Source organism: Saccopteryx leptura, chromosome 8 (assembly GCF_036850995.1).
Source record: "Saccopteryx leptura isolate mSacLep1 chromosome 8, mSacLep1_pri_phased_curated, whole genome shotgun sequence".
In the NCBI taxonomy this organism is placed as follows: domain Eukaryota; kingdom Metazoa; phylum Chordata; class Mammalia; order Chiroptera; family Emballonuridae; genus Saccopteryx; species Saccopteryx leptura.
In genome coordinates, this window is record NC_089510.1 from 54374086 (window position 1) to 54397465 (window position 23380).

Consider the following 23380-nt stretch of genomic DNA (forward strand, 5'->3'; position numbering starts at 1 on the left):
GCGCCTGACCAGGCGGTGGCGCAATGGATAGAGAGTCAGACTGGGATGTGGAGGACCCAGGTTCGAGACCCTGAGGTCGCCAGCTTGAGTGCAAGCCCATCTAGTTTCAGCAGGGCTCACCAGCTTAAGCCCAAGGTCGCTGGCTCGAGCAAGGGGTCACTTGGTCTGCTGTAGTTCCCCGGTCAAGGCACATATGAGAAATCAATCAATGAACAACTAAGGAACTGCAACAAAGAATTGATGTTTCTCATCTCTCTCCCTTCCTGTCTGTCTGTCCCTATCTGTCCCTCTCTCTGACTCTGTCTCTCAAAAAAAAAAAAAAACCCAAAAAAAACTTGGAACGCGCTTCCCGTCACATACCACACACTGCAGCGTGTATTACTGTACTGACAATGTTTGGCTCTAGGTATGCATGTGAGCAGTCTTTCTCACATCTAAAGAACATTAAGGCCAACCTATGATCACGTTTAACGGATGGAAGTCTCAACACCTGCATGAAGCTTAACCTCACCACGTATCAACCAGACTACAAAGCCATCAGCAAAACCATGCAGCACCAGAAGTTGCATTAATGGTAAGAAGTACTTCATTCATCATTGGTTAGCACCAGTATAACGACGTTATTAAAAAGAATTCAGAGACTTACTGTACTTTAAAAGTGTTGGTCTTACATAAAATGCACACATTTACTTGTATTTGTGTTAAACATATTGTATGGCTCTCACGGAATTACATTTTAAAATATGTGGCGTTCATGGCTCTCTCAGCCAAAAAGGTTCCCGACCCCTGCCCCATAGCCTCCCACTTCCCCCAGCCTGAGCTTGGTCTCCTTTCTTGCCTTGGCCTCCTCTCCCGCTCCCACCAACCCTGCCTTCCATCTCACAGGGAACATGGGCCCTCAGCCCGGCCACTTCTCAACCGCTGCCCTCTAGCAAGGCACACGGCCTCCCTACCTCCAGCACAAGCCGCTAGGCCACAAAACCCACCCTCCCTTCCATCCTGGGCACACAGCTAGACTGTCTCCAGTTCTCGCTGCACTTGGGCGTAATGATGTAACTACATTTTAGACAGGAAAACAGTGTGGGAATAACGCGGCTGCTTGAGCCCCGTCATAAAAGCCCCACACATGTACTTCCGGCACATTCCTCTTTCCAGCCGGCTGGGTGGTGAAACTTACAATCTGGGAGCAGCAGAGGCAAATTTTTACTTTAAACAAATGAAGGACAAAATAGATACTAAGCTGCCTGAGTCAGCTGTGTGTTTTATGCTGTGTAGTGCGTACGGCTGAAGAGCTCAAGCTGGCTGAGAAGCAGGGAGGGCCACGGCCGGCTGACCAGCCCAGGCGGTCACAAGGGACAAAAGACAGGGGCTGCAGTGTGCAGCGCAGGCAGGTGGGCTGGGGCTGCGGTGTGCAGCGCAGGCAGGTGGGCTGGGGCTGAGGTGTGCAGTGCAGACAGGTGGGCTGGGGCTGCAGTGTGCAGCGCAGGCAGGTGGGCTGGGGCTGAGGTGTGCAGCGCAGGCAGGTGGGCTGGGGCTGCGGTGTGCAGCGCAGGCAGGTGGGCTGGGGCTGCGGTGTGCAGCGCAGGCAGGTGGGCTGGGGCTGAGGTGTGCAGCGCAGGCAGGTGGGCTGGGGCTGCGGTGTGCAGCGCAGGCAGGTGGGCTGGGGCTGCGGTGTGCAGCGCAGGCAGGTGGGCTGGGGCTGCGGTGTGCAGCGCAGGCAGGTGGGCTGGGGCTGAGGTGTGCAGCGCAGGCAGGTGGGCTGGGGCTGCGGTGTGCAGCGCAGGCAGGTGGGCTGGGGCTGCGGTGTGCAGCGCAGGCAGGTGGGCTGGGGCTGCGGTGTGCAGCGCAGGCAGGTGGGCTGGGGCTGCGGTGTGCAGCGCAGACAGGTGGGCTGGGGCTGCGGTGTGCAGCGCAGGCAGGTGGGCTGGGGCTGCGGTGTGCAGTGCAGACAGGTGGGCTGGGGCTGCGGTGTGCAGTGCAGGCAGGTGGGCTGGGGCTGCGGTGTGCAGCGGGTGGGCTGGGGCTGCAGTGTGTAGTGCAGACAGGTGGGCTGGGGCTGCGGTGTGCAGCGGGTGGGCTGGGGCTGCAGTGTGTAGTGCAGACAGGTGGGCTGGGGCTGCGGTGTGCAGCGGGTGGGCTGGGGCTGCAGTGTGTAGTGCAGACAGGTGGGCTGGGGCTGCGGTGTGCAGCGCAGACAGGTGGGCTGTGGCTGAGGTGTGCAGCGCAGGCAGGTGGGCTGGGGCTGAGGTGTGCAGCGGGTGGGCTGGGGCTGCAGTGTGTAGTGCAGACAGGTGGGCTGGGGCTGCGGTGTGCAGCGGGTGGGCTGGGGCTGCAGTGTGTAGTGCAGACAGGTGGGCTGGGGCTGCGGTGTGCAGCGCAGACAGGTGGGCTGGGGCTGAGGTGTGCAGCGCAGGCAGGTGGGCTGGGGCTGAGGTGTGCAGCGCAGGCAGGTGGGCTGGGGCTGCGGTGTGCAGCGGGTGGGCTGGGGCTGCGGTGTGCAGCGCAGACAGGTGGGCTGGGGCTGCGGTGTGCAGCGGGTGGGCTGGGGCTGCGGTGTGCAGCGCAGGCAGGTGGGCTGGGGCTGCGGTGTGCAGCGGGTGGGCTGGGGCTGAGGTGTGCAGCGCAGACAGGTGGGCTGGGGCTGCGGTGTGCAGCGCAGACAGGTGGGCTGGGGCTGCGGTGTGCAGCGCAGACAGGTGGGCTGGGGCTGCGGTGTGCAGCGCAGACAGGTGGGCTGGGGCTGCGGTGTGCAGCGCAGGCAGGTGGGCTGGGGCTGCGGTGTGCAGTGCAGACAGGTGGGCTGGGGCTGCGGTGTGCAGCACAGACAGGTGGGCTGGGGCTGAGGTGTGCAGTGCAGGCAGGTGGGCTGGGGCTGAGGTGTGCAGCGCAGACAGGTGGGCTGGGGCTGCGGTGTCAGGTGGGCTGGGGCTGCGGTGTGCAGCGCAGACAGGTGGGGACAGGCAGCCCCCTACACATCCCTGTCTCAGAGTAGGGGAGAGCCTGGCAACTCCGGTCTTACAGCCCGAGGGCGAGTCTGAAGCCCCTGGGTAAACGACGTTAGGAAACAAAGAAAAGAGGGCCAGGTTCATAGGCCCGGGAGCAGGAAGGGGCCGAGAGGGCCAGCGTGCGGCTGTGCCTGACCAAACGCGATACCTGTGGGAGAATGCAGTGATGGGAGGGCGGACTGGGTGAAGGAGGGGAGTTAGGTTACAGGGGGTGTTAAATGCAAGGAGTCCCCGCCTCCACCTCAATTAAAATAAGGAAGTCATTGTGGGATCCAGAGCGGGAGACTCCCAACGGAGTGTGTGCTGGGATTAATCCCAGCTGCTACGAGCAGATCAGAATCCACAAGCACACCCTGGGTAGGAGCCTCGCCCTCCGCCCTCCATCGGTCGGTCGGAGCCCTCAACATACACACATCTTGTGCTCCTGACAGATGCCTTACTTCTTTGATGATGGCCCTGGATGTGTGGTTAGAACGCATTAGGCCACACTCAGTCTTGCTGCCGGGCAGGGATTGGTCAAAGCCATTCCTGAACTCTCCAGACACACTCAGTCTTGCTGCCGGGCAGGGATTGATCAAAGCCGTTCCTGAACTCTCCAGACTCACCTCCTGAAACATACTCAGGCCCCAGGGGCAGGTTAACTCCCAAAGAAGATGGGAAGCTGCCTTCCAGCTCAGGTCTCATAGAAAGTTCTGGAGCCAAGAATCAGGCTTTACTTAAGCACAGAGGGAGCCCAACGGGCTAGAGAGGGAACCCAAGTGTGGGCTGGGGAATGATACCATTCACTGTCAACATCAGGATGTCGGGCTCCCTGAAAAACTAACACGAGAAAAGAGAAACCTAAAGTAGACAATCTGCCCTGATGTGCGATCCCACTGCCCACATTTCACTAGAAGATGCCATGGATGACAGCAGTTGGCTGGATCGCTCCTTCAGTCAGTCACTCAGGAGGCCCGGCTCCGGGCCAGCTCCCCGCAAGCCTCCTGCACTGCTCTCACTGTACACTCCCAATGACGCTGGAGGGTGGGAGAGGCCTTACTCATTTTACATATCAAGAAACGGAGACTAAATCATGGCAAAACTGGTATTTAAACTTTGGTTTTCTAACTCCATGTCTTTATGGTGGGTCTCTTTTTTTCTATTTTTTTTTTTTTAAATTTTATTTATTCATTTTTAGAGAGGAGAGAGAGAGAGAAAGAGAGGGAGAGAGAGGAGAGAGAGACAGAGAGAGAGAAGCGGGGAGGAGCTGGAAGCATCAACTCCCATATGTGCCTTGACCAGGCAAGCCCAGGGTTTCGAACTGGCGACCTCAGCATTTCCAGGTCGACGCTTTATCCACTGCACCACCACAGGTCAGGCCTCTTTTTTTCAAAGATGAATTTCTGTCAGAGTCTTGGCTGGATCTGGGGATGCTAAGATGAACAAGACATAGGTTCTCAAGGAGATGACTTAGTGGAAACAGGCATGAGAACAAATGAACAGAATGAGAATCTGTATGAGTACTGAAGGTGTACAGAATAGGGAGACAAAGAAGTGGTCATGGCCTGCACATGCAGACACGCAATACACAGACATTTAATGACCTCCCTCAATCAATATTTATTTAGCAAATACTGTGTGTCAGGTACCATTCTGGGTTCTGGAGATAGGGCAATGAAGAGTACAGATAAAACTCCTGCCCTAACATTCTGATGCAAAGAGCTTGAATTCTCATACTGAATGGATGGATGGATGGATGGATGGATGGATAAACAGATGTGTCAGGAAAAAACCATGAAAGTCTCCACAGAGTAAATGAGGCTTGAACTGATTCTTAAAAGCTGGAAGACAAGATACTGGTGAGGGGAAGGTGTGGAATGCCAGAGACTCTCCAGGAAAAGGAACAGCACAGGGAAAACCACAAGAGCTCATCCATCAAGGCTCTCTGGGAATCTTCAGGGAGTCCCTCTGGCTCGAGCTTTAGGGGTGAGCAAGGGACAAGGGTGAGGAAGCAGGCAGTGGCCATGGAGCTCGGATTTGCCCTGCAGGTCATAGAAAACTAGTGAAAGGTTTTAAAGAATCATCATAACAAATAAATGAATGGTTTATACCCTGGGGAGACATGAGTACTCTCTCAAAGTACTTGTGTCACGTCTGACTGGTGGAGAGAGCATCAGCTCAGTGGAGAGGGCATCAACCTGAGACACTGAGGTCCCAGGTTCAAAATCCTGAGGTTGTTGGTTTGAGCACAGGCTCACCAGCTTGAGCGTGGGATCACTGAAAGGATCGTATGGGCCTGACCTGTGGTGGCGCAGTGGATAAAGTGTTGACCTGGGAATGCTGAGGTCACCGGTTCAAAACCCTGGGCTTGCCTGGCCAAGGCACATATGAGAGTTGATGCTTCCTGCTCCTCTCCCTTCTCTCTATCTCTTTCTCTCTTTAAAAAAACTGAATAAAATTAAAAATAATTTATTTTTTTTTAAAAAAAGGATCGTATAGTTGCTGGCTTAAACCCAAAGATCGCTGGCTTGAAGCCTACTGGTTTGACAGGAGCCCCCTGGTCAAGGCACGTATGAAAAGCAGTCAACGAACAACTAAAGTGACACAACTATGAGTTGATGTTCCTCATCTTTCTCTTCTCCTATCTCTCTCTCTCTCTCTCTGCCGTGCATGTGCGGTCACGCTAAAAAAAATAAAAAGTACTTGTGTTGTAATCTTACTCTTTACTAGAAAAAAATTCTAGGGCAGTCACACATACGAGGCGATGTAGCCTACAGGAAAGAGCTCAGGCTTAGAAACCTAAGCAGACTTGTCAAACCCCAGCTCTGGAACATCATGTGGCCTTGAAAGGGACATTTAAACTCTCTGAGCCCCAACTTCTCATCAATAAAAGGGCTGTATTACCACCCACCTGACAGAGCTGGTGTGATGACAAGATACTGTGTACAAAGTGTGGCATCAGTAGGGATCCCACGTGATCAGTTTTAGCCATTATAGGCTAAAGAACTCCACAGACCTCCGAGGCTGCATCTTGGCAAAGAAGCCTGGCCTCCCAGGCTCCCCTTGGTCCCCCCGACAGTCACCACACACTGGACTGCGGAGGCTGAGCCAGCCTCCCAGGCTCCCCTTGGTCCCCCTGACAGTCACCACACACTGGACTGCAGATGCTGAGCCAGCCTCCCAGGCTCCCCTTGGTCCCCCTGACAGTCACCAAACACTGGACTGCAGAGGTGAGCCAGTCCAAGATGGCAGGTTTTGCGTTCTTTCAAAAATAACCTTAACTGAGCACTAGCGCCAGAAGGGTTTATGTCCCACGGTTCTAACAACAGTTTAGAAAATTGACCCAGAAATTCCCTTTAAGACAGAAGTATAGAAATCAATCATTTCCTGATTAGCCCGTCAACCCTGATATATGTATTGCTTTATGATAGCAATGTGCTCATCACCACTCCAAACTATACCCCTTACTATAGGGCTTGAAGAAACAAGAGCCATTATTTTTAAATAAAATCATTCCATAAAGCCAGTTCACGATGTCCCCTTCATCCTCAAAGAAGCTGAATTCAGATGGCCAGCACCAACATGTCCCCCACCCAGGCATGTTTTGAATCGTTACGCAATAAACTCACGTCACAAGCTCATGTCTCTGAATAAATATCAGAAAAACTATACAAGAGTCATAATGGGTCCCCCCACAGAAAGAAAAAAAGGTCTTGCCTGACCAGGCAGTGGCGCAGTGGATACAGCGTCAAATTGGGATGTGGAGGACCCAGGTTCGAGACCCCGAGGTTGCCAACTTGAGCGCGGGCTCATCTGGTTTGAGCAAAAAGCTCACCAGCTTGGACCCAAGGTCGCTGGCTCAAGCAAGGGGTTACCCGGTCTGCTGAAGGCCCACAGTCAAGGCACATATGAGAAAGCAACCAATGAACAACTAAGGTGTCACAACAAAAAACTGATAATTGATGCTTCTCATCTCTCTCCGTTCCTGTCTGTCTGTCCCTATCTAACTCTGTCACTGTAAAAAAAAAAAAAAAATTTTAAAAAAGGCCTTGTTTCCCTAAAACAGAATTAAAGCTTTTTAACACTATCTAGAGACCCAATTTAACCTATCATGTTATAAAAATGCAGCTCTTTTGTCATCACCCTGGGAAAAAGAGGAAGAGGCAGCTTACAGAATCTGCACCCACTTTTCTGTACGATCAACTAGCATGCTGTGGCGTAGCGCACCCCCTCCCAGCCCCCACAGCCCTCCTTCCCTTCCTCCTCCCCTTCCCCTCCCCACATACCTCTTTGGAGCACCAGGCACATTTGGGGTGGATTAGCAGACATTCTTCACAAGAGGTGGCACTTCCACTCGTGCATATGTTGAGACCTTCAAAGCAAGACAAAGATGCACCAATCAGCCTGAGCAGTGGTGGTGCAGTGGATAACGTGTTGACCTGGGATGCTGAGGTCCCAGATGCAAAACTCCAAGGTTACCAGCTTGAGCGGGGCTCACCAGCTTAAGTGTAGGGTTGTCAGCTTGAGCGTGGGATCAACAAAATGATTCCATGGTCTCTGGCTTGAAGCTCAAGGTCACTGGCTTGAGCAAGGAGTCACTGGCTCAGCTGGAGCCCCCCCCCCCCCCCCCCCCCCGGCCAACCCAGTCAAGGCACAAATGAAAAGCAATCAATGAACAACTAAAGTGCTGCAACTATAGTATATACGAGTTGATGCTTCTCATCTCTCTCTCCTATCTTTTTCTCTTTCTCTCTGTCCTATCTCTCTCTCTGTCTTTTTCTCTTTAAAAAAAAAAAAAAAAAAGACGCACCAATTAGTTCCTGGCTGTAATCCCTACTGATGAGGCCTTTGAATGGGACAGGAAGAGGAGTCACTTCCTTTTTAAATAGGGGGCCCCTTTTTAAATAGGCTGCGGGGTGCAGGTCCTAGTGCTAACTGCAGGTGAAACACGGACACTTTTGAAGTACCCACTGAGCATGTGCACTTGTGTCAGCAACTTCCAGTTCTGCTGGACCCACTCGGGTTCCACCGCCTTCCCCATAACAAAGCAGGTTCTCCCTCGCTGAGGGGGAACAGGACCTTTACTTTTGGTTCAGCCAAAATGACCAAAATAAAAGTGCAAGAAAGGGAAAGAAAAAAGAACAGGCCAGTCTTTATTAGGCATAAGAAAAGAAAATTCTGCCCTGGCCGGTTGGCTCAGTGGTAGAGCGTCGGCCTGGCGTGCAGAAGTCCCGGGTTCGATTCCCGGCCAGGGCACACAGGAGAAGCGCCCATCTGCTTCTCCACCCCTCCCCCTCTCCTTCCTCTCTGTCTCTTTCTTCCCCTCCCACAGCCGAGGCTCCATTGGAGCAAAGATGGCCCGGGCGCTGGGGATGGCTCCTTGGCCTTTGCCCCAGGCGCTGGAGTGGCTCTGGTCCCGACAGAGCGATGCCCCGGAGGGGCAGAGCATCGCCCCCTGGTGGGCAGAGTGTCGCCCCTGGTGGGCGTGCCGGGTGGATCCCGGTCGGGCGCATGCGGGAGTCTGTCTGACTGTCTCTCCCCGTTTCCAGCTTCAGAAAAATACAAAAAAAAAAAAAAAAAAAGAAAAGAAAAGAAAATTCTAAATCTACAGGGCACCAAAAGAGATAGCACAGTCCTTAAAGAAGGATGTAACTAACCCACAAGAGACGAGGTCACGGGGAGCAGAAGGGACAGCAGTCGGAGGGAAGGGGGATGAGGGGACGGGATCAGAGAAGGTGAAGGGATTAGTGAGATTATATACATAACACAGAGATACAATCACAGGACAGCAGACCCCAGAGGGGAGGGAGGGAGGGAGTGAGGGGAGGAGGGAAGGGGGGTGTAATGAGGGACATGTGGGTGGGGTGAGGGTGTTATATTGAGTGGGACACTTGAATCTATGTTAACACAATAAATTAAAGTGAATAAAATTTTTTTTTTTTAAAAAAAGAAAGATGTAACCCAGGAATACAATGCTGGGATAAGATAAAGGAAACCCATTAATTCAAAAATATCTACTAGGAGGTCAAATAAGACACACCACATCACCACCACAGTGGGCAATAAAAAGGTGTTTGATCAAATTCAAAACCCATCCCTACTAGAAAAAGAAATTGTAAACTAAGATTAGAAGGAAATTTATTTATTGTTGTAAAAGTTACTTATTTCAAACCCAGGTCTCCCCCCCCCCCCAATTCCCACCCCTGTTCATCTGGAGAGGGTCTCCTGAGGCAGGCTGAACGGTGGTGTTGGGGTTCAATCCACTGTCCACTCCCCTGCGTCCACTCCCCCTCCCTGCCCACCCTCCTACCCCCCCCCACCCCGGGCCACAGCCCCACCACCCCAGCAGCACAGGCGTCCTGGGTGAGACTCATCATGCCTTTCTTTTCCTTCCTCTTCGAAACTTCAGGACAGTTTTCTTCTGACTAACAGCAGAACGTGACGGTTTTTCTCTGAATGAAAAGGACTTTATCTGGTCCTCACAGCACTAACAGACCCCTGGTCTCTCCTAGTCATTGCCTAGAGCAGTGGTTCTCAAAGTGTGCGCCCTAGAAGATTTCCAGGTGCGGCCTATGGTATTCCAGAGAAATATGTGCCTGTTGGGGACCAAAAAACCAACAGGGTGTTTGGAGTTTAGATTTTGGGGGGACAAAGGTATGGAGTATTGGCTGTAAACTGACAGTCTGCCCAACACCCACCTCATTTGCCTGATTAGGTTGCAAAAGGCTGTTAAACTGTGGTGCTGGATTGTTTACACTACCCCCCATGTTCCCTGGAAAGACTGGAGGCAAGTTTCTTCTATCCTTTGTTTGGTGTAAAGCAGGGGTCCCCAAACTACGGCCGGCGGGCCGCATGCGGCCCCCTGAGGCCATTTATCCGGCCCCCGCTGCACTTCTGGAAGGGGCACCTCTTTCATTGGTGGTCAGTGAGAGGAGCATAGTTCCCATTGAAATACTGGTCAGTTTGTTGATTTAAATTTACTTGTTCTTTATTTTAAATATTGTATTTGTTCCCGTTTTATTTTTTTACTTTAAAATAAGATATGTGCAGTGTGCATAGGAATTTGTTCATAGTTTTTTTTATAGTCCGGCCCTCCAACGGTCTGAGGGACAGTGAACTGGCCCCCTGTGTAAAAAGTTTAGGGACCCCTGGTGTAAAGTTAAGATGATATGTATGGTGGGGGTTTTGGATTGATGATTAAACATAAGGAATTATCTCTTGAAGCCTTTTGGATTTCAAGAAGAATATATGGCAATATCTAAAAAAGCTTTGAATGTTTTACTACAATTTTCAACATCCTATTTATGTGAATTAGGATTTTCTACCCTCAACACAATTAAGAGTAAAAAGAGAGGAATTCTTCAATGTATTGACGAGGAAATGAGAGTTTGCCTTTCAAATATATGCCCGGACATTGAAGAAATCACTAGGACACATCAGGCTCATGTTTCTCATAAACACAAGAATGAAAAAACTTAACACATTCGCTCTGGGACCTGCCAAATTTACTAAATCTTACTAAGACTGTATCTATCTTTTTTTTATTTTTTAACTCCTCTTTTTATGAATTCTAAAAAGCATAACTCAAAAAATATAACATAAAAATGTTTTTCAATGTCAGAATAAATTTAGTTTTATATTTATTTCATTTAATTACCACAAAAGCATGCTTGGACTTTATATTCTTTTCCTTAATATTTGACTTAATTATTATAACATATTTCTCAGAAATTTGTATAGAGAGCGCCTACAATTATTTGTAAGATTTTAAATGCTCCCCGCCTTCAAAAAGTTTGAGAACCACTGGCCTAGAGGCACGACAGACAGAATAAGGAAAACCCAGGGCATCAGCCGTAGAAAGAAGGGCTCAGACAGAAAGGAGGGAAAAAGAGTTAAAAAGATGACAAAGGGAAAGTGGGAGAAAAAATACAGGGAGGTGGAGAGAGTGCCCTATCTCCACTAAACACCATGACAACATTCAAGTTGCAAGGCATCTTGAAACTCTAACATTTCCCTAATTTGCTAATTTTGACTCCTTGCTCCTACTTTGTCACTAGGAGTAGGGAGCTACACTGTGTCACCCCAAGGGACATTATCGGGATAAGAATGGTAGCTGGAGCCTGACTGGTGGTGGTGCAGTGGATAGAGCATCGATCCAGGACACTGAGGTCAATGGTTTGAGACCAAAGGTCACTGGCCTGAAGCCCTGGTTTGAACAAGGGGTCCCTAGATTAGCCTGACCTCCCCCTCAAGGCACATACAAGAAGCAATCAATGGGTCCTGGCCGGTTGGCTCAGTGGTAGAGCGTCGGCCTGGTGTGCAGGAGTCTCGGGTTTGATTCCCAGCCAGGGCACAAAGGAGAGGCGCCTATCTGCTTCTCCACCCCTCCCCCCCTCCTTCCTCTCTGTCTCTCTCTTCCCCTCCTGCAGCCAAGGCTCCATTCGAGCAAAGTTGGCCCGGGAGCTGAGGATGGCTCTATGGCCTCTGCCTCAGGCGCTAAAATGGCTCTGGTTGCAACAGAGTGACGCCCCAGATGGGCAGAGCATCGCCCCCTGGTGGGCATGCCGGGTGGATCCCGGTCGGGCACATGCGGGAGTCTGACTGCCTCCTCGTTTCCAACTTCAGAAAAATACAAAAAAAAACAACTAAAAATTCCACAACTATGAGTTGATGCTTCTCACTCTCTCTTTTCTCTCTCTTCTCTCCTTTCCCTCTCTTAAAAAGGAAGAAAGGAAGGAGAGGAGGGAGGGAGGGAAGAGAGAGAGAGAGAGAGAGAAAGAAAGAGAGAGGGAGGGAGGGAGGAAGCAAGCTGGAATAGGAGGGAGGAGAAACTGGCAGGACCTGAGTTGCTGGGAAGAAAGGACGGGTGGCTTTGAGGATGAGAATAGTGGGTTCCACCAGCTACAGACCCCAACCCTGAACCCTGGGCCCCTCATCCCCACCAACTATCACCCTGTTAGGACCCCTGCCTCGCGCCCCCAGAGCTGGGAGACCCAATGCAGTCATTGCTCAGACACCATCTCCCTGCCAGGCCTGCAGGAGGGCCTGCTGGGTCGCATGCGGGATTCAAAACATGTTTTCCAGGAGAAACAAGCTGGGACCAGCCACAGTAGCTAATGTCATGAGCAGGAGGATCCTGTCTCACATCCAAACACTGACCAAGAAAATCTGAGCATCCTGCCTGCCTCCTGCTCGCAGTGACTTTTAAATAGGCCTTTATTTAAGCTTTAAAAAAACAGAATATGTGCAGGATAAGTTTTAAAATGCCAGTTTCGTTTTTTGGTCAAACTCCCTTACCTGTCAGAAACCACCACCCTCTGAGGGGGAATAATCAAATCCAGAGTGAAAGTGATATTCCTCCTTTTCTCCTCATCTCATCAAATACAAACCCAGGCCCCTGTGGCACATCATTTGCTTTGATGTATAAAATTATTTCCATAAAATCACAGAACTACAAAACCTTGGAGCTAAAAATGTTTTAAAATGAGCTAGTCAATTTACCTCATTTTATGGACAAAAACATGAAAAACAAGAGTAAGTGACTTGAAACAAGGAGCCCAGTCTACAAGAAAGAGGCCAGAAAAGGTGCTGGCCAGCAAGTGCCCACATGGGGTACCTGCCTGGTGGTCCCTGCACCATCCCAGACTCCACGCCACCTGACCAGTAACTCCCAGTGCCCTCTGGAAGAGATCATCAACAGGCCGTTGGTCAGAAAGAAACTTGAGATTGGACATCTCATTTATGTGTCTGCTTAGTCCACATAAATTCACAAACACCACTTTCTAATTTCCAGGGCCTCTGGAAATTGAGCTCTGGGCACTTGGGTGGGGGATCCTGGGCTCAGGGCAGGAAGGATTCCTCAGTTCTGACCCCGAGCAGACTGGGCTCTGGTCTTCTGCTTTGCCAGCCTCAGAGACCTTAGATATAACACTGAAGAGGCTCATAAGTGACAGGCAGCTAGTGTGAAAACATACTGAACTGTGAAATAACTGCCATGTTGCATCGCTAATTGTTTGTATTGTTAGTACACATTCACATGCAATAGTAAAGTAGTTTTATTGCACTCACAATGATTCCTCTAAAATTAGGTTGCTGTTGGGACAAAGCCAAGTTCAAGAAAACCTGCATTAAGCATGCCAAGCTCTGGACTAGGGGATACTAGAGGCTGAATGACCCAGGCCGCACTCCCCAGAGCTCACAGCCTGCCAGGTACCAGGGAGCAGACAGGCACCCCTGGCACCCGTGCCATAGGCTGTGTGCTGACATGTGTCATAGTGCCAGTTACTCCCTTTGGCATCTGGCCTCTCTCCACCTATTAATATTTCAGACAGTTTGGATTTGGCTGGATGAGTCACTCGGCACCAACAGCGTTTTGAAAGGAAGGAAGCAATGAATAAAAAGTTAAACAGCTGGAGTTCACAAATGTCAGAGTGTTGTGTCTAGGTCACGGAAACGGGCGCTGCATCCCAGATGATGGCCACATCTTTTCTTAGCTGCTGTTTGCATAGTGACTATTCCCAACTCAGCTTCAACTGCCGGCAGCTCTTAATGTCCCTGAAGCCAGGGGTTTACTGCAAACCATAATCTAAAAATATGCTCTCCTTCCGAAACTCATTGACTCACCCCTCTCTTTCATCAATCATACCAGGCAGCCACCATGTCCGGCGGGTCATTCCTTCAAGATGTATGAAATGTTTCTTTCTTCCAATCCAACCCTTCCTGCCTGCCCTTTGCACCCCAAACAGTCTAAGCAGGACTGTCTGCAGATTCCTGCAGAAGCCTCCTGGCGGGTCTCCCTCCATTCTGCCTCTCCCCAACCCACATGACCAAGGTCAGACAACACGTACTAACGCACATTTCCAGCAGTCGAAGTTTCCTGAACCAAAACACTTAGTGGGATAACAGAAGTGAGTACCAACCTGGAATGACTCCACTGGCTGGGGGAGAGGAAACATAACCCTATTCAGCTGGATGGTGGGAAAAGCAGGAGTATAGAGAATGTACACCCTCCTTGGGAAGCACATGAACAATAACACATCATGATACTTGGAAGAGTTAATGTCTGTACCATCATCTCCACGATACAAGTGAGAAGCCAGGCTGCAAATACAGTCCTGAATTACATTTTAGTCACTATTTTCAATGCAACAGAAAATAAAATCATGTCACTATTCTTGTTTAAAAAAGAAAAGAAAGTGGTAAGGTACTGAAGTTCTTCTCCCTGTGACCTGAACCACACCTGCCATATCTGTCACACAAGAGATAAACTATTTCCAGCATAGAATCTAGCAACTAGTCACTGATTTAAAGAAGGTACTACGAAAAGTAAATATGCCCTAGGAAAGATCTAGCTTTGTCAGTTCACCTCTTAGACTGCTTCTCTGAACATCAGACATCTTTAGAACACCCAACAAGGTCAGCTTAGAGATATGAGTTATTGTTTTGTTTTTGTATTTTTTTCTGAAGTTAGAAGTGGGGAGGCAGAGAAACAGACTCCTGCAGGCACCTGACCAGGATCCCCGGCATGCCCACCAGGGGGTGATGCTCTGCCCATCTGAGGCGTTGCTCCATTGCCACCGGAGCCATTCTAGCGCCTGAACAGAGGCCATGGAGCCATCCTCAGAGCGTGGGCCAACTTTGCTCCAATGGAACATTGGCTGTGGGAGGGGAAGAGAAATGGAAAGTAGAGGGGGAGGGGGGAGAAGCAAATGGGCGCCTCTCCTGTGTGCCCTGGCTGGGAATGAACCCGGGCCTTCCAGACATGGGCCAACGCTTACCACTAAGCTAGCCTGCCAGGAAGAGATATGACCTTTTTTAACATCAATTCATATACAGTGGTACCTTGAGATACGAATTTAATTCGTTCTGTAACCGAGCTCGTAAGTCAGTCAACTAATGTATCAAAATGCCAATACTGGACCTGTGTGCCAACGCGCCAACTAGCAGCAGCTCCCGAATCACGACTCGTATCTCAGAATTTCACTCGGATCTCGAACAAAAATACAAACCAAGTTGCAATTCGTATCTTAAAAAATTCGTATGTTGATCTGTTCGTATCTCAAGGTACCACAGTAATAGAATACTTGCCACTTTAAAAAAAATGTGCATGCTCCTTCCACACTGATACAAAGCTTATTCTGATGTATTGCTAAGTTAAAAATAAAAAGACACAGGCCCTGGCCAGATGGCTCAGTGGATAAAGCATCACCCCCATGCACCGAGGCCACAGGTTTCATCCCCAGTCAGAGCACAAACAAGAAGCAGCCAGTGAGTACACAACTAAATGGATCAACTAATTGATATTTCTCTCTCAAATCAATGAAAAAGCCTGACCAGGTGGTGGTGCAGTGGATAGAGCGTCGGACTGGGATGTGGAAGGACCCAGGTTCGAGACCCCGAGGTAGCCAGCTTGAGCGCGGGCTCATCTGGCTTGAGCAAAGAGCTCACCAGCTTGGACCCAAGGTCGCTGGCTCCAGCAAGGGGTTACTCGGTCTGCTGAAGGCCCACGGTCAAGGCACATGAGAGAAAGCAATCAATGAACAACTAAGAAGTCGCAACGCGCAACGAGAAACTGATGATTGATGCTTCTCATCTCTCTCTGTTCCTGTCTGTCTGTCCCTGTCTATCTCTGCCTCTGTAAAAAAAAAAAAAAAAAAAAATCAATGAAAAAAATTTTTAATTAAAAAGAAGTGTTTAGTGATGCCTTTCAATAAAAATGTGGGAGGAATATTTGTAATATGTGTATAGAAAACACTCTGGATATCTAAGAAACCTACCAGGGATAATCTGTCCAGGGAAGGAGGTCAGGGCAATATTCTGGACCGATGGGCAACAAGAATGGATGAGAGAACTCACTCTATACTTGTCGTGCTTTCAAAGAATTATGTGAATATATTATTACCTGTTGGAAAATTAATATTTTAAAAGGCAATTGATTACCTCTATGGCTTTCCTCCATAACTCCAGTCTAATCATGAGGAAAGATATCACAGATCTCAAATGTCTCCTCAAAACTGTCAAGGTCATTAAAAGCAAGGAAAGACTGAGAAAGTATGACAGCCACAAAGAGTCTAAGGAGACATGACAACTCAGTGTGTTGTGGTGTCCTGGGTAAGAAACTAGAACAGAAAAAGGATATTAGGTAAAACCTAAAAAAAATATAAATAAAGAATGCAGTTCAGTTAATAATAATATGTCAACATGGCTCATTAATTGTAAAAAATACACCAAACTAATGTAAGACGTTAATAACAGACAAAACTATAAGAAAGACAAAACTTTAAGTAAGTGTATGGGAACTTTGTACTATCTTCTCAATTTTCTGCAAATCTAAAACTATTTAAAGTTTTTTAAAAGTTAAAGTTTTTTGGGGGGGTTTTAATATCATTGAAACCATGGAGTGGGGTGGGGAAAATCAACTGAGTGCCAACCATTGTGGTTTTATCAGGGACCTGGGGTAAGTAGGACAGCAGTCCCTATTTGTACTGTGAGCCATGGGAAGAAGGGGCCATTCTGCTCCACCTGCAGAGAAGCTTTCACTGAGGAGGGGCCATCTGGACTGGGATTATGGGATGAGAGAAAGATATCCCGGGCATGGAAGATTCAGGCATTTGTCTTGCTACTTACTGTCTACATGACCTTGGGCAAGTCACTTTACTTTTCTAGCCCTCAGCCTCTTTAAAAAACAACTCAACTAAATGGTTTCTATCATAGATTCTAGTCCCCCTAAAATCTTGACATTTAAATGGGTTCTCTATTCCCACAATGTTTCTTCCTAATAAGCCACATTCAGAGCCCCTGACCCCAGGGCTAGTTACAGAAGGCAACAAGAAGGTAAGGATGGAACAAAAGCCCCCATTCCCCCCCACCCCATACACACTACCGAGACTGTAGTTCATCTATGCACTCGACAGACATGATTCAGACACTGTTCTAGGCACAGAGGCGGTGGTGGGATTCAGCCAGTTCACACCAGTTCGGCAGAACTGATAATCTAATTTTTTGTTGAGTTCAGTGAACCAGTTGTTAAAAGGGCACTTGTAGTCAGGGTTCTCTCTAAGATGGGTGCCTGGACAGCCACCCGATATAGAAATCACAAATTTACATTCCTTACTCTTTTTTAACGTTCATCTGCACAATAGCATATTCTAAACGCCCGTAGTCATGTTCATTCTGTCCACAGGTGAAAAAAATTGCAAGTGAGGACGCCAATCAAAAAGCAAAATGGAAATATCTTAAGTAACAGCTTTATTGTTTTTTTTAATCAGGTATTATTTAATATTTTTTCATTAATATTTTAAAGCTCTTTCTTAGAACATAATCTAGTTTTGTGCACCTCTTTTTATCATTCTTATTTAAGTATTAAATGCATGAAATAATAAACTACCTTTAGGTATATTGTTCTGTTATATGCACTTAAAACGGTCATTAGGGCAGAGAACTGGTTGTTAAGTTATTTGAATCCAACCACTGCAGGGAGGATAGGGAGATGGATAAAACTGTTAAACTGCCTGTCTCAGGGGGCTTCTATCCTGGCTGGGGGAACACCCTCCTTGGGGAAGACAGACATAAATAAGGTAAGCAAGTCTATTAGAAGGTGATGAGAGCTCAAGAGAAAAACCGGGGAAGGAAAGGAGAGAGGAAGAAGGCGGGGCAGGAGGGAGTGGCCAGGGACAACTTGGCTGAGTGGGAAATGACTGAGAAAAGGTAGAGGACCCCGCTGGCATCTCTGGGAGGAGCGGGTCCCAGCATAGGGAGGGGCCTGCAGCGGGAACATGGCGCTGTGCTACAAACAGCGAGGAGGCTTGCGTGGCTGGAGTGAAGTGTGTGAGGGGGAGTGGTAAGAAAGATCAAGTCAGGGAAGCTGGGGGACGGGGCAGGGAGAGTTCACGGAGAGCCTGGCGAGACCTGGGCAGGGCTTTTGGAAGCCATTAGCAGTGGTAGTCAACCCGGTCCCTACCGCCCACTAGTGGTCGTCCCAGCTTTCATGGTGGGCGGTAGCGGAGCAACCAAAGTATAAATAAAAAGATAGATTTAACTACAGTAAGTTGTTTTATAAAGATTTATTCTGCCAAACTTAGCGAAAATCCGACATAACATACTTGGTGAGTAATTATTATTATATGCTTTAAGTTGCTATAACTCTGCTTTATAAGTTTTATAAAGTGAAGTTACTTCCCTACTTTATAAATCACCATTACTGTGGAACTGGTGGGCGGTTAGCAAATTTTACTACTAATGGAGATACAAAAGTAAGCGGTAGGTATAAAAAGGTTGACTACCCCTGGATTAGAGGGTTTCAAGCAGAGTGACAGGATCTGAATTGAGTTTTAACAGAATCACTGACTCAAAGTTGAGAATAACTCAAGGAACAAGTGCAGGAGCTGGTCCCGGCTCTACAAGAGACAAGCAACCATCTGAAAAACTCTGATGGGGTGGGGGAGGGACTCCAGTAAAGAGAGGGCAGGCCACGTGACAGCCCCTCCAAACATTTACCACGAACACCACCAGGGATGTGTAAGGCCTGTCTGAAAGCAAACTTTCCACCATGGGGCCCAGGAATCAAATCCTGCATTGACAGAAGCAAGAAGAAGCCTCATAAATGTACGCCTATAAAGTGTTCCTTTACGTTTAAAAGACCATTAATCCCATTCCAACTGGAAAGAAAGAAAACAAACCTTGGCTGTGACTTCCAGAGCCCTCGGCCCCAGCCCCAGGAGAATACCTGTGAAAAGGAACGCTACCCCATTAACCAGCTGCACACCAGCACGGGAAAGGACACTATCACTTAAGTACTGTGTAATTGTCCCACATTGTCAGTATCGTTAAAACTTCTCAGAATATGTCCACGTACTAGCTGAAGAAGAAAAAGTAGTTACCAGGGCAGGCAGGCACAAAGGGCCTTTTGCCAGCTACTTAGATATTTTAATTCTCCGTTGCCTCAGTAGCTAAATAAGCCTGGGGAACAAGCAGGAGAGGAATACCAATTAGCGCTAATTAGGCCCTGCCTTCTTCTGCTTCAATCCCCTTTGTAAAAGAGCCCCCTAATTCAAGGATGATGGAGCTAAAATGTAAATACTGAAGGTAAACAGAGTCCACAGACCAGGCCCCCTGTCTGCATGTCACTGTCTTGTCATTTCTAAACCAGTGTCTGATTATCTGAAGAGATCTGCAAACCCACAGCCAAATTCCAACAGCCCCCTCACAGGCAAGGGAAATGGGGGTAGGGGGCGTGCTGCCAACAGGAGTCCACCAAATAGACTAAGGGGCTCTCTGCGGACTTAGAGCATTCTAATTTGCAGGACACTACTAAAGGAACATTTAAGAAATAATAATAATGTTATGATAGCAAACACGATTGTAGTCCTACAGTAAGATCAATACCATATTCCCCATTCCTTAGAGAGCAAGGCCTCACCCCAGAGAAACCCTGCCTTGGTTCTGTGGGAAAAACAGTCCAAGGGTCCTATCCAGAAGCTCTTGACCACGGAATAACGCAGAGAGCAGAGGATAGATAAACCTGGGATGGGGGGATTTGTCAGACTGCCAGAGACCGGTTTAAAATGCGTACCCTTAAATTAAAAGTCTGTTTTCAGCTGGATTAAGCACAGAGATGAAAGCGTGATGAAAGCGATAGACCGGCAACGGGGCGATAATGGTCTAAGAACACCCAGGCAGGCACGGCCCGCAGGTCACCTCTCTCTTTCACTGAGCAAGGAAGGTTTTTCTTTCAAATCATGTTTCTAGTAGCAAGACAGAAATAACCTGTGGAGAAAGTACCTACAGGGCTTCAAGAAAGAAAAGAAAGTAAGAAAGAGAAAAGAAGCACTGTTTCAAACTGCGGTTGAAGTTGGCTCAGCACCACTGGGAAACTAGCAGAACTCAGGGATGTGAGTGAGCCCCTTCCAGCCTGGAGAAGTTGCAGGGCATAAGAGATAAATAACGAGGCCCTGGCCAGTTTGCTCAGTGGTAGAGCGTCGGCCTGGCGTGCAGGAGTCCCGGGTTTGATTCCCGGCCAGGGCACACAGGAGAAGTGCCCATCTGCTTCTCCACCCCTCCCCCTCTCCTTCCTCTGTCTCTCCCCCTCCTGCAGCTGAGACTCCATTGGAGCAAAGTTGGCCCGGGCGCTGAGGATGGCTCTGTGGCCTCTGCCTCAGGTGCTAGAATGGCTCTGATTGCGGCAGAGCGATGCCCCCAGATGGACAGAGCATCGCCCCTGGTGGGCGTGCCAGGTGGATCCCGGTCGGGCGCAGGCGGGAGTCTGTCTGCCTCCCCATTTCCAGCTTTGGAAAAATACAAAAAAAAAAAAAGAGATAAATAACAGGTCTGGAGGTGGGCAATGGACTTGCACCACTCTTCTGCTGGTCCACCAGAGGCTGGCTGAGTTCTCAGAAAGCGCCAGAAAAAACAGGAAAGCTGAAGGAGTTGAAAGTATCCTCATGGCTCAAGGCCTGTTTCCTATCTAAGATGTGTTATGTAGGACAAAGGGCACTAGGCCTAAAAAATCTTGAGGTTGGTGGACAAGTCACTTCACACTCTTGGGAGAAATGAAGATCATTGTAAGGATGTATATGAACTTCGAAACAAAACAAAAAACAAAAATCACAACGCAATGAAAAAAGTTATATTGAAAGAATTCTTTGCAACTGGAAATGTGAGTTTTTATTAAAATCACAGAATGTCAAAGTGTAAGGGAACTTAACAGTCATTTCCTTTAGTAGTTCCTCATTTTTCAATTTCACAGAACAATCAAGAACAGCGCAAAACAGGAAAAAAGGGAAATTTCTATTGGATTATCAGATATTTTTTTCATTTTGTCAAAAATAAAAAAACTACCCTCTGTTACCACTTTAAATCATTAAGTTTTCCACTAAAAATAAAAAAGAATTTCAAATTAAAGGACAGTCCTTGCAAAGCAGGGGACTGGTTGGCAAATATACACTCCTATGTATAACACAGGCTTCATCTTCTTTTTCTCTGCATTTCCCTGGAGACCCATGAAAATATAAGTGATGGGCACAGGTTGCCAGATAGGTGTTTGGAAACCACTTTTCTCGTCCAAGCTCTGGAGTGATTATTGTCCCTTAAAAGAAACCTAGCTAGCCTGACCAGGCGGTGGCGCAGTGGATAGAGCTTCGGACTGGGACGTGGAGGACCCAGGTTTGAGACCCCAAGGTCTCCAGCTTGAGTGCAGGCTCATCTGCTTTGAGCAAAGCTCACCAGCTCGGACCCAAGGTCGCTGGCTTGAGCAAGGGGTTACTCGGTCTGCTGTGGCCCCACGGTCGGGGCAAGTGTGAAGGAGCGGTGAGGGTGTCGCAACAAAAAACTAATGATTGATGCTTCTCATCTCTCTCCCTTCCTGTCTGTCTGTCCCTATCTATACCTCTCTCTGTCTCTGTAAAAAAATAATAAATAAATAAATAAATAAATAAATAAATAAAAAACTCTTAAAAAAAAAGAAAGAAACCTAGCTACAGTATTGTTCGAATTAGGGCCTGAAATAAGTTTTTCGTTTGCCCAGATTCCTCCTATACTCTTGCACAGAAACCTTATATAAATGAGACATTGCAGGGGGGACTGCCCTGCCCTCCCTTGGCAGCCAGGCATTTGGCTCACAAGAGGGAATGGAGCACCCCAGCACAATGATTTCCTAGAGAAAAAGAGAAAGTCTGGGGCTTCCTGTATTTTTTGGAGGCGGTGGGGGTAGCTCATCTGCCTCGAAGCCCCAGCACCCCGCAGAGCATCCTTCCTTTGGGGCCCTCTGACTGTCAAGTCCAGCCCTCTCCTAAATCCAGAAACTTAAAGCAGGTAACACATTGCCAGCCAGCCGAGAGCAGTGTCACGCTAATGTAATCAATCATTCAGCCTGCTCTCCGCTCCAGAAGTCTCCAGAGTTAGGGGAGTGTGCGGCACGGAGTGTTTGTAAATTCTGGGATAAAGCCAGGCAGAGGAATCAAATCGCAAAGTCCCAGGTGGGTCTGTGGCTTGGGACGCGCGGGTCTCCCCTTGGGTTTGCGGCTTCTTGGGGGAGGAAGCAGAAAGATTATACATTTAAACTTTAAATTTTAAAGGACCGCGGTTGCCCTGGGCGCAGTGAAACTCTCGGATTCGCTAAGGGGCCCTGAGCACCCGCAGTTCCAGGAGTCTAGCCCTCCGGGGTACCCGTGGCTCCCCGCTTTGGCTCCAGCGAAGACTCCGGGTCTCGCACTTCCAACTGCCCTTCGCCGACCGGTCCCCAGGTCACTGGCAGCATCACTTGGCGCCTCCCAGCAGCCCGCTGGCCCCCCGGCTGGCCACAAGGGCCGCTTTGTGCCAGGGAGTGCAGCTCCCCGGCCCCAGCGCAGGGCCGGCTAAGGCCCTCTCCGCGCACGGGGCGCGGGCGCACGCAGACTGGGTCAGCAGACGGGCAAGGCTGTTTACAAATGAAGGGAAGGCTCCTCCTCAGCCCAGGAGAGGACCGGCGGCCGACAAAACCGCAGCGGGACTGCGCGAGGTGACGCTCGTAGTTCGGGAGCCCCGCCACCGGGCCCAACCCCGGCGGTTCGCCCACCTGAGTGGGCTTAAAAGGCGCTTTCCACTTTCAAGCACTGCCTCTCAACCCAGCCCCTCCAAACACCAGCGGGAGGCTCTGTGCGCAACAAAGTTTCTTTCTGCACAGGAAGCGACATGGCTTACCTGGGAGCCTGGGCACGAGGGCGCAGAGCCAAAGGAGGCAGGCGTACAGGGGCGCCGGGGCCCGCGGCATGGTGGGGGCGCCCGCCTCAGCGGCAGCAGGCGTCCGGGGTTGGTGCGCGGGGACCGAGGGCCGGGGGCAGCAGCCGCATGCCAGGCTCGCAGCCGGGGCTCACAGTGCCTGGGGCCGGGCGGGAGTCGGTGGCGGCCGCGCTGGTCCGCGCCCTGCCGCCACCATCCCACCCACAGCGCTCGCAGCGGAGTCCCGGAGCCGCGGCTGCCCTGGGTCACCGGCCGGGATGCCTCGGGTGTCGCCGCGCGGGGCAGCCCCGGTAGGCGGCTCCAGGCAGGGGAGGGGCTAGCTCCTCGCTGCTGCCGCAACTTGGGCTCCGGGACGCGTCCCGCGCTGAAGCTCCCCGCGCGCTCGCACACCCTAACCTTCGCCTCCGCCCCTTCCCTTCCTCCCTCCGGCCCGCCAGGATCCACTTTCCTCCTCTCTTTCTCCACCCCTTCTCCCCTGTTCCAGGCCCCCGCCCGCTGCCACACGGTCAGTTTACGGCGGGGCGGGGCGTGCTTCGGGCCGGGCCAGCTCCGCCCCTGCGCGGGGACCGCCCGGGGACGCGAGGCGGCCAGCGTCCAGGTGGAAGTCCCTTCCGGCGCACTTGGGGCAGGGGTTCTAAATCGCTGGGTAGGGTCTGGCTCAGCTTTCTCAGCAGGGGCGCTAC

General features: G+C 49.8%; 1 protein-coding gene across 1 annotated transcript in view; it reads right to left on the minus strand.

Annotated features, from left to right (window-relative positions):
* ITGB5 (integrin subunit beta 5) overlaps positions 1 to 23176 on the minus strand; it is a 145819-nt gene extending 122643 nt beyond the window's left edge. Inside the window, exons 1-2 of the mRNA XM_066347889.1 lie at positions 22659 to 23176; positions 7271 to 7356 (exon numbers count right to left, since the gene is read on the minus strand). Coding sequence (XP_066203986.1) covers positions 7271 to 7356; positions 22659 to 22728 — 156 coding nt within the window. The 5' untranslated portion in view covers positions 22729 to 23176. The remainder of the gene's footprint in view (positions 1 to 7270; positions 7357 to 22658) is intronic.
* Positions 23177 to 23380: the final 204 nt, after the last annotated feature.